The sequence below is a fragment of the Paralichthys olivaceus genome, chromosome 8 (assembly GCF_024713975.1).
Source record: "Paralichthys olivaceus isolate ysfri-2021 chromosome 8, ASM2471397v2, whole genome shotgun sequence".
Taxonomy (NCBI): domain Eukaryota; kingdom Metazoa; phylum Chordata; class Actinopteri; order Pleuronectiformes; family Paralichthyidae; genus Paralichthys; species Paralichthys olivaceus.
In genome coordinates, this window is record NC_091100.1 from 1,226,621 (window position 1) to 1,240,000 (window position 13,380).

The following is a 13,380-nucleotide window of genomic DNA, read 5'->3' on the forward strand; positions in this document are numbered from 1 at the left end:
TGACAGCTGAGACGTGATGATTGACAGCTGAGACTGACTCCTGATGGTTACTGCGCAGACTCTGACTCCAGATGACGTCACCGGTGAAAGATGGCTGCCTTCGTATCCGGGATAGTTCGGCTTCATTTCTGGGAGGAAGCGGAGACGCGTCATGTTTATTCACCGTCTGTGGAGATGATCTCTGGCCTGTTTGTTTTTTTATTTCAGCTGCTACTTTAACAGGTTCCATCGTCTCACCTGTTAGAATAACACAGAATCAATTACCAATCTGTCTCCACACGTGCACACTCAAGAAAAAAACATCCACGTGTTCTATTTTCACATCATTTGTTTTTATAATCCTTTTTCACTTTAATGAACACCAACTTTAATTTTAAACAAAAAAAACAAAAAAAACAAAAAAAAAAAGAAAGAAAAGAAACGAAAACAAGTGACGGAAAGAAAAAAAAACAAAACAACAACAACAAATGTTCCAGGGGAGAGAAAAGAGTCTCGACAACAGGTTGGATGACTTTGTGAGTATGTTTTTCAAAAACCACATCAAATTGTAAATTCTATATAGATATACTCGCTCAACAAGTCTGCATATTCTGTCACATTAGATACATTTGACGTTATGTGGAAGTCACCTTTTAAAATCACTGCAGTAAATCACAACATGTTTACTGCGAACCAGTCGACCAATTTAAGGCTTCCATGTTCGACGGCGCAGTAAAAGTCGATCAGTCATGTCCACGTATTCCTGCGAGGGCCTCGCCGGACGCTCGACTGCACGAGGAGGCGTTTAACCTGATGTTACTTCAGAAATAAAAAGGCCCCAAAAAGTAGTGCTGTGTGTGTGTGTTTTTTTTTTTTTTTTTTAAATCCTTTCCTCAGAATATACGATCGTCTCAACATTTAAATAAATCACTGCATCTGATGTCTTATAAAAACACGTGCTGACATCTTCATCTCATTGAGGGTGGCAGATCAAGAAACTGGGGTTTAAATATATTTGTTGACGATTCGAACAATATCAACTCTGACTGAATAGAGCTCCAGGGGCTTTGAGAGAGTGTGTGTGTGTGTTTGTTTAAGAGAGTGTGTGTGTGTCAGATAATCATGAACTTTTCGGTTTAATTCTTTTAAAGGAACATTCTCCACAAAAAAAAAACTTGCATTATACAGTTTACAATGTAGTACCATGCTAGCGCTGCTCGTCTCGTCCTAGTCGTTTATTAGCAATGGAGAATCAGTGCTGTTGGAAACTACAACACACACGACTGTTATTATCCCCATTCTGTCCAGGTGCTCTCTGCCTTCACCCGATCACAGCCCCCGGGTGAGAGGGAGAAGGTGTGGATACTAACGGAGACGGGCGGAAAAGGGAAAGATTATTTGTTTTTGGAGAAAACAAAGTAAACAAAGCAGCAAAAAAAAAAAGTGAGGAGAAAGAGGGGGGGTTCACAGTTTTCTCAGCTATGATGCGGAGGAGGAGGAGGAGGGGGTGTGTGCATACGGGGCAGGTGATGCAGACAGCGTTAGCAGGGTTAACGATCATTTCGAGGGTGGTGCCGTTCCTGTGACTTCACTCAGCTGCGGGTTAATAACGTGACTCGCTGGCGGCTCATCTGCTCGTGGACAGAATGGGGATAAAACTACATTCCTGGTCTGTTTAAAATGGATTTTGCTTTGTTGACGTAAAAAGAGTCTCTTCGTGTTTCCAACACTGTTAAATTCTTGGCTTTGTCTTGTTGATTTCATAGAGTTTCTTTAGAGAAATGAAGCCTGCTGTAAGAACGCTCTGCTCTCCCGCTCTGCTCTGTGGTGACGGGGGTGGGGCAGAGGCAGCTATGATGCTGGGAAGTCCGCGCTGGAGGGAGGGGAGAGGGGGCTAGAGGAGGAGGCGACGGAGAGGCGGAGGCTCAGACGGGGGGGGCTTTGCGCTGCAGTAGATACTGTTGGATGTCGTCTGTGTCGCGCTTCAGCCAGGCGGCGTTGAGGAGGATGTTCTCGCAGCACTGCTGCACTGTACGCTCAGCCGCCGGCGCCGGGTGACTCTCAAAGAAACTCTGCAGGGACACAAAGAAACAGGCGTTTGAGGAAGGAAGAAAAAAAAATCAAGGACGAAGTTGAAGATGTAAGAATCAAACTTATTCAGCTGTTCTGGAGCTTTCGATTGATCATCTTCTATCTGATAACTCCAGAAATCTCTGTATGTGTCTCACATTATCTCCACAACTGTTCATTTTATCAGCTTCACACTTTGCTGTGATTTGGACACGTGATATGTGAAACTTTGAATAAACTGCGTAGATGAGACTGGGACTGTTTTCAACAGGTTCTGTGACGGAGTCGAGCTTCAACAGCAGCTCAACCTGAAGAGATGATGGTGTGTCAGCGCAGTTATTCTGCCCTCTAGTGGTAAAGAGTATGTTCTCAACATTCATTCATTCCACAAATGAACCCAGAGGAGTTTTGTAAAGAGCCCTCACCTTCACTTCAGCAGCCATTTTGTCGATAGCGAAGCCGTCGACCGTGAGCTGCAAAGATGAGCAAACAAGAAAGCTTATTATTATACAGTGAAAACTAAAACTAGCACAGATTGAGCGTCCAGCCGACCTGAGGTGAAAAACAGACCAGGACGTCAGGAAAACTTGACTCAGACGACAAACAGTTGGGAGTCACTTTGATGTTGACCATCAAATGTCCCAGTGTCTTACTGAGACAACATGGAGCAGTAATCTTCATAATATTCTGTAGTGTGTGTCGCCCAAGCTACACCGGATGTGTGAGCGGCACGTGGAACGTCTTCATAGAACCACATCGGTGACTCCACCAATAAACAGAGTAAATCAGATGCAGCAGCAGTTTTACCTTTATGAGTCGTGATATGAGGAAGCCGCCCTGGTAGCGATTGTAGAGCTCCTCCCAGTTGTCCTTGACAAATTTCCAGGCAGCTTTCCGGCCTTGTTTACTACTTCCTGCGACGCCACCGATCACTGACACTGTGTCCTGGGGACGAACCTCTTCCTGGTGGAGAGAAAACCCAAAAGAAGTTTCACACCAGACACTCAGCGGCCGATCTGTGCCGGCTGAGTCTGAGGCGGCAGCCCCGGTTGCTATGGTTACACTTGCCCCACTCCTTCATCACTTATGGAGCTTGTAAACTAAACCTGTGGTTAAACAGTTGATGATTTAACTTTAACTTCCAGTTTCTTTTATATTTTGGAATATGTGGAAAAGCCACAGAAGCGGAAATGTTCATACTTTCATCAAGTCAGTCGCTACATTTGTTCTTATATTGAATCATAAACAACATTACAGAATAATCTGTGAACCACGACTACAGAAGAGAAACACAACGAGTTAAAAACTACAGCAAACAGAAGGGCTTTATCTCCCTCGTGATTATAAACACACTTTACAATAAATGACCTTTGACCCTGAGAAACAAAACCAAGCAGTGAGAGTGAGGTCACATGTACCGAGAGGGCGAAGCTGAGGACTTTCTGAATGAGGTCGGGGGCTGAGATGGCGCCCAGCACTCGCTCGATGCGATTCTTCTCCTCTTGCATGTCAGCCTGTTTGTGGAGCTACAAGGCCGAGAGACACAGAGAAAGAACGGACACATAAGAGAGAGAACGAGGGAATTTTCAATAGAATCAAGCACAAACATCTGATTTAAAGTCTAATCAGGGCTGATTTCTCTGATGACGATTGCTAAAGCTGCTAAAGCTCCATCAGTCAGATTAACGTCATTTGTTTCGTGTTTACCTTCAGCATCGTGTCCAACGTGGCACTGTCTCCGTGCTTCAGCACGGTTAGATACACCTGATGAAAACACAAACATCGAGTCAAATCAATTTGCAACGTGAATGAAAACATGAAATATAACTAATCTGCTCCGGAGTCAAAACAAAGTCCCATGAAGGCCACACATGACTGTGTTGGAGGCTCATTCACTGATTTGTGATGGACAAGTGCGTTATGGTTTTGTTGCATCAATTTGCGTTAATTTGCGATCCCTGTACACTGACCGTTAACTGAATTCATGGTCGAGGGGAGGAAGTCTTTCAGAATGCTTTGTGTTTTGTGAAGAAGAGTTAAAGACACAAGATTCAACCTGGAACAGGGATTTTTCATTAAAATCTCCAGTGGTGAAAGCGAACAAATGCTTATGATCACCTTAAAACCCGAAACATGTCTGAATGGTACAAAAACAGATGCAAGCGCGTTTGTCTGCTCACCGGGCTCCTGAGGTCTGCAGGCAGGACCTGTCTTCCCTCCACGTGCTCCTTGAATCTCCGTCTGGCCTCCTCCAGTGTGGGTTTGTGTCCCGCCTTTCCAAGCTTCCCCAGAACCAGGCCTCTCAACAGGGCACCCAGGTGACCTGCGGGGTGAAAATGTCCCACTCTGGTTATTCTCCTTCTCTTCCTCATGCATGCTCATTTTTTAGAGACAAATATAAACTGATGTAACCTGAAGAATATATTTCTTTGTAAGATGGGAGTAGTGGGGTGTAAAAAACAAACAACTGAAAATACGATAGGTGAAAATCCTTTGAGTTAAATGTTCGTCGCTCTTGTCAAGCTCGTCCTCCTCACCTTCTCCTGGTTTGCTGTCCCAGCCGAGCTCGAGGCCGATGGGGGTGAAGAGGTCCCGGATAAACTCCTGGATGTCCTCGTGGAAGTCGGTGTGGGAAAGCAGCGACGACAGAACTCCCAGGTTGCAGCTGAGGTCGCTCCACACTGTGTAGTTTGGCTCGTTGATGAATGCTTCCATCAGCTTCAGCACCTGGACTGTGCTGATCATCCCTGCACGAGACTGGAAGCACACAAACAAAACAAACAGCATCTTTCAATGCACATTTCTGACAGAATGAAAAACAGTTTGTGGAAAAGGTGCCGTGCAGAAAGCTCTCACCAGGGAGAAGAGGTCGTTCTGGAGGCCGAGTCGGTCCACGGGCTGCAGGCTGAGGTCTCTGATGCCCGGCAGCAGACTCTCCAGCATGACTGAGCTGTACTGAATGCGATAGAAGCCCACGGTGCCCGGGTTGATCTATAAACAGTAGCAGGGACACAACTGGGTCACACTGTGGGAAAATCTTACTGTCTCCATTTTAACCTCTCAGACTGACGGAGTCTTTTCTCCAGAATGACCTGAAACTGCATGAAACTGATGCTAATGCTCGGGGGTTTAGTCGATAATAAGCTTGACACAGTGAGGGAATTTTCCACAAACACTGGTCATTCTGACTTATAACACAACAAACATTAACAGACAGAGAACCTTCGTTTTTCACAATTTCATTTTTTGGCTCCAAGTGTTGTTTTGAAGCCTCAAAACTCTTCTTACTCTACATCTTTAACTCTAATGAGCAGGTGGAGCCACAGGATTAGAGCAGTGGGGACAAAATCAATCTTCAATCCTCTGTTTGCTCTGTTACGCCTCAGACGAGTTTTATTCAGGCACCAAAACAATAAACAACTCTGCTGAGCTAATTATTAAGTTAAAAGCGTTAATCCCCCAAAACCTTTTTCACGTTCTTGACACATTTGTTGAAGCCTGAACAAGAACCAGAGAACAAGAGCTCGACTGATTTATCAGGAGGTTAAAAAAAATAATCAGTCAATATCACAGAAATATCAGTATTTGTTTCCTGACATAAAGGAATTAGCAGAAGTAGTGTTGACTTTCCTTTTCCTCCCGCTGACTCACAAACCAGGAACTAGTCAACTGGTCACTGAACTTTGTTTGAACTCATGTTTGACTTTGACTGAAAACAAGAAGGAACGAGGCGTCTCTGAGGACTCGGAACTGATTTATTCCGCTCAATCCACAATCTGTCTCTCTCACATTCATGCTGCGGCCGTCTCCTGTCAGGTGATAACAAACACCCGTCTTCCATTCAGAGTCAGGGTTAAAATGTTCCTGTCTGAGGTTAAACTTTGACATGTTTGTATGTGCACAACCTTTTACACACATCTGGTCATAGCTGATGTAAAATGAACAGCCAGGTGGAAGAATAGAAAAACCAACTGAGAGGCCAGAGTGTAGAATCAGTTATTATCTATGGTTATAACTCCACTTCAAATCTAAGATCTATGATCTATGATCACTTTTATGAGTTAGGACTCCACATTATGACGACAGAAAAAAGGTTGAACCATGAGGACGCTCATGTGGAGTACTGTAATACTGAGGTACTGTAATACTGTGGAGTACGACTACTATATGTAGACGCAGCCCACGTAGGTGATGACGACAGACAACATTCTTTAGTCCCTAAAATTCAATGTGGAACTAAAACAGATCAAATGAAACATGAACAAACACATGAAGCTGGTTCAGACTCTCATCCTCAGGAAAGTGAATTATTATAAATCACCTTGAGCCACTGGTCTGGAGCGACGCCGCTCACAGTGACAGTCGTCTCGGGTCTGTCCAGCAGAACCTTGAGCTTGGTGCATGTCGGGTCCTCGCTGGTACAAATACTAATGGGGACCATCCAGTTGGGGCAAACCTCACCTGTCCGACAGAAGAGCAACAGTCATGAGTCTTGATTTCAAGTTAACATGAAGCTAAATTAAAATGAATCCCGGCTCTGAGGATTCATAATAATGTGTGGTTTGTTTTTTTAATAGGAACCACTCACCAGTATGTGGTCCACTGGCACAGAACTTCTTCTGAGATAACTTGAGGATGCGGTCGTCGCCTTGCTATTAATAACATCATGGTCAGTGTGTCAGCGAGAATCAAAAAACAGGGCACAAAATAAGAAAAAGAATATTTATCATTTCTACCAGTGACCTTGGTGTTAATAGTTTTTTTTACTCAGATCATGAATAAAACAGCTTTGGTCCAGTGAAGCTCACCTGTTCCTGTTCCACTACAATAATAGGGAAGCCCATCTGCTTGGTCCACGAGCCCATCACTGCAGCGATGGGTTTCCCACTGGCCTGTTCCAGACAGTCCCATAGGTCCTCTGTGGAAGACAGCCGGGGGTTAGAGGAAGAATTTAGTGAATCAATTTACATGAGTGCTTCATCTCAACGTTAACGTTTCCTCACGTTCTTACCTGTCGATGCATTTTTATGTTGGAACTTCAAAAGATAAGCGTTCATTCCTTTCCTAAAATCCTAAAGAGAAATTCAGATGAGAACATTACAGAACAAAATACAAACAAAAAGTTGAGACATCATTAGGCAGCGAGTGTCAAACAACCAACCTCGTCTCCAATATAGTTGTGTAACATGCGGATCACAGACGCTCCTTTGCTGTAGGAGATGGCGTCAAATATTTCATCTACTTCCGACGGATGGCCCACGTTCACCTGGAGCACGAAAGGAAAAGTTAGAAATCAAGAATTACGTAGCTGAGCCGATCTGCCCTTCAAATAATCTGCATTCAGTGAGATCTTTCATTTTTTATGAATAGAAAATAGAATAATGAGGCTGTGGAGTGATCATCAACACATGACTCAGCAGCTTTCAGTTGTCACCTCTATGGGATGGCTGCTGTCCAGCGCGTCCAGATCCAGAGCACGAGTGTAATCAGCTGAGACGAACTGAGTCCAGATGTCGTATTCAGGGAAGCAGTGGTCCACACACAGATACTCAATCCAGGACGCGAATCCTTCATTTAACCACAGATGGGTCCACCATTCCTGCACACAAACAAACACACACAGAGCTTGATGAGACACATTCGTCCATTAAATTGGTTCCAAAATACGACCTTCTTGGATCAGACAACAATGTGACACACAACATGTCCACAAAGGAAAGTAAATGGACTTATATTAAAACATTCTGCTCATTCAGGTCGATCACTTTAATCAGTGTCATGACTGTAAAATGTTTTATGCTCTCATGATAAGAAAACATCTCTGTCCTCAGACTGTCCATCGCTGCAGCTCCTCTTTGCAGCCTCTGTCTCATTCACATGGTTTTAGCTCCTGTCTCTTTAAGACCCCTCCTGATAAAGCCCGGTCTGCTCTGATTGGCTGGTACACTCTTGTGATAGGTCAACCTTTAGACCGTGTGAGGGCAGAGCCGACGGCAGATTTCCTATTTGCTTCACCAGCTTGCTCTGCTCTTACCAGCTTCATAAACAGAGTCCTCCAAAAGACACAGCCCTTGAATTGGGACACAACTAATGTGTATGTGGGCGCCTGAGGTTATTTTCAGTTTCAAAAGGTTGGTTACCATGGTGACCAAGTTGCCAAACCACTGGTGGGCGAGTTCGTGTCCGACCACCAGCGCCACCCACTGCCTGGAGGACGAGCAGGAGTTTTTCGGGTCGATTAGCAGCGCCGTCTCCCTGGAAATTACAAAGACATGAAAATGTTTCATCGCTTCCTACATAATTTAAATCTATGGAGGTAGTGGGGGGTGCACATGCACGAAAATCACACACAACAGAATCTGAGTGACAGGTGAACGGCCCACGTGGACGGTAAAAACATTATGGACAACAGCCTGCCAACTCGTGGGGGCGTAACAGTGTGAGTGAGCTGCTCAGAGATCTGAGTGTTCTTTTGAGGTTAAACAAATTCATTTAATTGTTAAACTGTGGCGGGACAAACTCGAATATGGCGAGCCGCCACAGTCTGGACAATTAATAGGAAGCTGTGTGTTTACTTTATTATCAAGTTGCTTTATTATATGGTTGTAAAAACAAATGCAACATATTAAATAGGTGGTGAAAAGGTTCATTAAGTTCAATTCCAATTTTCAAAAACCTGTGACGATGGCAAATATGGTTTTAGCAAATGATAATATTGAAACAGTACAAAAAAAGAGGATTTAAAATCAGTAGTTAAAAGGGATCTTTAGTTTACCTGTAGGTAACAAGGCCCCAGTTCTCCATGGCACCGGCAGCAAAATCAGCAATAGCTATGAGATCAATTTTAGGCAATGGATAAGGAACATTGAAGTAGTCTTTGTAGAAAGGTAAGGTCTTAGTCGCAACCTGCAAGAAAAAAAAGGTAAAGAAATGACTCCAGAGTCTGTGCCGCAACACTGATGGAGAGCAAATGAAACTGTTTGCAGCCTCTGTGGCTTCCTCTCGGACGTGCTCACCTCCATCGCAAATTTCCCTTGTTCTGCCTTCCCCACAGGCGTGTAGACGCGTACCGTTATACCGTCTGATGATTGGCTCTCCACATAGTCGTATTCACCAATGACAAAAGCTACAAGGTACGTGGACATGATGGGTGTGGTGGCAAACTTCACTTCCACCAGGTTTTCATCCTCTGGAAATGGCTTTCGATCAATGACATTCTGGAGAAGATAAAGAGAATGGAGGCATGGGAAATACACAGGGCTGAACTGGATTGACGCTACACCACTTAACATCAAAAACAGACTTTTTAAAACTATGATTAATGAAATTCTCCCAGAATTACTTACACTACGACTGAAGTTTAAGTAAAGAAGTTGAGAAGAAAATAACCTGGGAAACACCTTGTTATCTCTCACATTACAGACAGTATCCAGAGTGAAATAAAGTTAAATATTTCAGACCCAGCTAAACATATTCAACACGTGGTGCAGAATATTTTTACGTATTTAAGACTTTTTAAAGCCCTAAAAATCTGATATTTGAAGATCGAAAACTAGGGATGTGACAGAACATTTATGTAAAAGAACATTTACGGGTGAGTTAATCCATTTTAACATGAATGTTCTTAACATCACAGGTTTGACCTAATACAACTAATAAAATATGATACATTAATTATTAATTAAACTCTCCAGGGTTATCTGAGAATAATAAAAAAGCTCCGTCTTGAACAAATATTACGTCCTAACTTCAAAACCATGCCAGGGACAAAGCCACAGTGTTAGTGATGTTGACTGTTGCTTCTGTGTGACTCAGCGAGGAGGAACCCAAACACTGCACAATAGGCAAATTCATTTCCTCTCCAACGTGCTCACCCAGTGGCTACGTGAAGAGAACAGTTTGAGTGTAAAACCGCCAGACTTTGAAAGGTCACTGTAACTCACTGAGGAAACTAATTTCGGCATGAGCACACAGAAGGTCAAGAGCTGGACCAACCTGAGTCCAAACTGAGGCCTCAGTCCGGCTACACAATGGAAGTCGAATATTATTGGTTTAAAATCTATTTTTGAATATTATCTAGGTTTATTTACCCATAATTATCTTTGGTTATTTGCCTTTTTGTAATCAAATGTTGTTCATGTATGTAGATTTAGAGACAATCTTCAGAAAGACCCACATTTAGCTTCTCTGCAGACACCCAGCTGAACTGTGTTACCCTGACGAGGGAGGTGTTGTTGGAAATCATCTAAAGCAGATGGTGTTTTCTGATGTGATGCAGTTTGTCAGGAGGGAGCAGTGTACGTACCATATTTGACAAGGCTACTCGCTCCTTGGGAACTATCAGAGTGATGTCGAAGGTGGCTTTGATAGCTGGCTCGTCCCAGCAGGGGAAAGCTCTGCGAGCGTCCGTAGCCTAGAAAGGGAGGGGGGGAGACAAAAAGTGAGACCTGGTGTTTCAGTCCAGATGAGCAGGGACTGCGTTCAGAGCTGGTGAGATGGACTAACACCACACAATCACACTCTGTGTACAGCTTGTCCCCTCTGGAACTTGTCCAGTCAGATTTTTTACTCCAAACAATATCAACAAAACCAAAAAGAAAACTCTCTTCCATCTTCAATATAAAAACTCTGACACGTATTTCTGCATCATCATGATGTCATGTTATTAGTCTCTGCTTCTTGTCTGGAAAAGCAGCTTCTAACATCCTAAGTTAATGTGAACATGAGGCAGCAGCTTCTCTTGTCACAGAATTTATTGCTTGTTTCTGGTCGTCGCTGCTGAGGGAGATTCCAGCAGTGATTTAATCCAGGGTTCCACCACCACTTTGAATGTTAGATGGGTGTGTTGAGTAAAGAGGAAAGATTATAACTGTGTGTTATCAGCTTAAGCACACTTGGATAAAGGTCAGGAGACATTTTATGACAAAATAATCCAGAAATTCTGAAGATTCTCAAATATAAATAATATAAACATAATAAATAATGCTGCTGTCTCCAGCAGTCAAGAGACGCCTTTACATATCAAACACATATATATATTGTATATATATATTATTTTTTTAAAGGAGTTTTTTTCAGTGGCTGCAGAACAGAACCAGCTCACGAGCAAACTAAAACACGTTAGTAATTGTTATTTATGCTGATGAAGTCTCTCTATCTTTCTTTTTCTCTCCGTCTGTCTCTGAGTGTTTTCACATGTGAGAACTAAGATCTGGTTCGTTTTGGTTTTCCATTGTAAAAGTCAGGAGCCTGGACCAAACCAAACAGGTGTAGGTCTGGGTACTGAAATACTGGAACCGATTCCAACACAGCTTGAACCGACTAGATAAAATCCCAGCACAGATTTTGTTGCCTCATTTCGGTGCCTGAGCTCTGTACAGATATTAGTTCTCCTTCCTAGAGGCAACATAAACATCACAACACATGTCCAGTTACCAATGCACTTAACTCTGATGTGAACACACTCTCTACGTGGCTCTGGCACCAAACAATAGCCAACAGTTAGCTAGTAGCTATAACTCAAATGGACACACCAGCAAAATGCCTGAAGCTAAACCATGTGGCCGTATTTCACATGAAAGGATTCCGACACCAGGACATAAAGCTAATGATTGAAAACAATTCTGTGTGAAACCATTCTGCCACTTTGATCCGTGCATGTACACAACAGATTTATATCTTGTTCAGATCTCACATCTCACCTCCCTGAGTCCGTCAACTCACCTCAAACTGTGTGACAGCAGCGTAGCGGACGTCTCCAGCAGGGGTTGTATATTTACTTCTATAGAATCCTTTCATTTTGTCATTCAGCTCCCCAACGAAGTCGATCTTCAACATGCCGGAGCCTGGGGGGGGGGGGGGGGCACAGAGAGTTGTACTGTTTGTTCAGACACGACCGTTCATGTTTAGCTGCTTTCAGATACACATTGAGGTCCAGACAGTTTCCTGAAATGTTCTGGAAGAACGGCATGTGAGAACTGTCTGAGCCAGTTACTTCGGACATTTTCCAGAACTTTTCCTGCAGCTCCCGAGTGAAATGTCAGAGGGAGAGTCTGTGTGAGAGTACAGAGGGAAGTTCATATGGGAAAATTCACAGCAACCGAGTGAATGAAGAAGACAAAGACGTCAACTCGGAAAGACGAGGAGATTCCAGATGTTTTGGTGATGAGGGCCGACGCTGGTGTGGACGAGCTGTAAACAACAACACTGATCTTTCCACAGCAGATACGTCATGTCCCGCCTCCTGCTGCTCTACAGGCTCCACCCCTCGCCTGAATGTCCCCCACATGTTCCTGTTGTTGTGAACGAGTCGGACGGTCTGCTGCTTCACAGGACAGACTCTACAGGACACATCTGGACCCAAATCTCCAGACATTTTCTGGAGTTCGTGTCTGAAAACGACTTTATGCTTCAACAATAATAATGATTGTTTATCGTCAGAAGAGCCAAGTGATGTCCCTTCTTACCTTTCTGTAGAGCGCTAGGAAATGATAGGGTGACTTTTTCATCCTCGTTTTGATAGTTGAATCCCGTCGCATTGATTTCTGAAAAGGGAAAACACAGAGAGGAAAGAAAAGACGGGCTGAGTTCCAGAGCTTTGACTGTTTGCACTGGATAATCATTCTTTTCTAATTATGAAAAATGGAGTACACATGGAACAAGATACAGAAAAACTTAACTTATGGGAATGTAAACAATAAAGGAAAAAGGGGGGAAAGCTGACAGAGTCTGATCCTTACCTTCTCCTCCCTGAGGTACAAAGGAAGCTGTGATGATGTCGATGTCAGCACAGTTCATCACAATCTGATTTGTGGCTTGTGTAACCTGCAAACATAAAACAGCAGCATTCATCCTCTGAAAATCTCTGCTGTGCACGTCTGGGAAAGAAAGAGTCAGCAAAAGTGTAATGCTTCTTCCTATGTACAGAAGAACATAAAGAAACCAGATTTGAACTGGTTTAAATGCACGAATGATAGTAAATATAAAACTGAGCCTCGTAATTAGAGAGCAATGAATCTTCTCATTGAGAGTTTAACCTACAGAGTCCGACGAGCTCAATGACTGGAACTCTACAATCTGTGAAATAAAACAGCCGTAATGACGTCATCGTGGCAGCAGGACATCATTATTCTACCATATTGTTCAATCTATATAACCTTCACGTTGTGTCTATAGTCCTACAGGATGAAGAGATCATGTGACATCATATGATGGTGAACAATATTCTGATCATTATAAGCTTCAGATTGTTTCTGTGAAAGCTGCTTGCACTGAACTCCAGACAATCTCCTGACGTTATCCCGAGGGGCTGAATGTGAGAACACAAATCAC

At 43.4% G+C, this 13,380-nt stretch overlaps 1 protein-coding gene across 1 annotated transcript in view; it reads right to left on the minus strand.

The window, feature by feature from the left end:
• Positions 1-310: 310 nt before the first annotated feature.
• npepps (aminopeptidase puromycin sensitive) overlaps positions 311-13,380 on the minus strand; it is a 15,562-nt gene continuing 2,492 nt past the window's right edge. Inside the window, exons 2-22 of the mRNA XM_020106096.2 lie at positions 12,789-12,873; positions 12,516-12,593; positions 11,773-11,894; positions 10,355-10,462; positions 9,066-9,266; positions 8,825-8,955; positions 8,190-8,304; positions 7,484-7,648; positions 7,211-7,315; positions 7,061-7,121; positions 6,858-6,967; positions 6,638-6,701; positions 6,371-6,510; positions 4,906-5,040; positions 4,587-4,806; positions 4,230-4,372; positions 3,757-3,813; positions 3,468-3,575; positions 2,857-3,012; positions 2,475-2,522; positions 311-2,051 (exon numbers count right to left, since the gene is read on the minus strand). Of these exons, the coding sequence (XP_019961655.1) occupies positions 1,905-2,051; positions 2,475-2,522; positions 2,857-3,012; positions 3,468-3,575; positions 3,757-3,813; positions 4,230-4,372; positions 4,587-4,806; positions 4,906-5,040; positions 6,371-6,510; positions 6,638-6,701; positions 6,858-6,967; positions 7,061-7,121; positions 7,211-7,315; positions 7,484-7,648; positions 8,190-8,304; positions 8,825-8,955; positions 9,066-9,266; positions 10,355-10,462; positions 11,773-11,894; positions 12,516-12,593; positions 12,789-12,873 (2,499 nt within the window). The 3' untranslated portion in view covers positions 311-1,904. The remainder of the gene's footprint in view (positions 2,052-2,474; positions 2,523-2,856; positions 3,013-3,467; positions 3,576-3,756; positions 3,814-4,229; positions 4,373-4,586; positions 4,807-4,905; positions 5,041-6,370; positions 6,511-6,637; positions 6,702-6,857; positions 6,968-7,060; positions 7,122-7,210; positions 7,316-7,483; positions 7,649-8,189; positions 8,305-8,824; positions 8,956-9,065; positions 9,267-10,354; positions 10,463-11,772; positions 11,895-12,515; positions 12,594-12,788; positions 12,874-13,380) is intronic.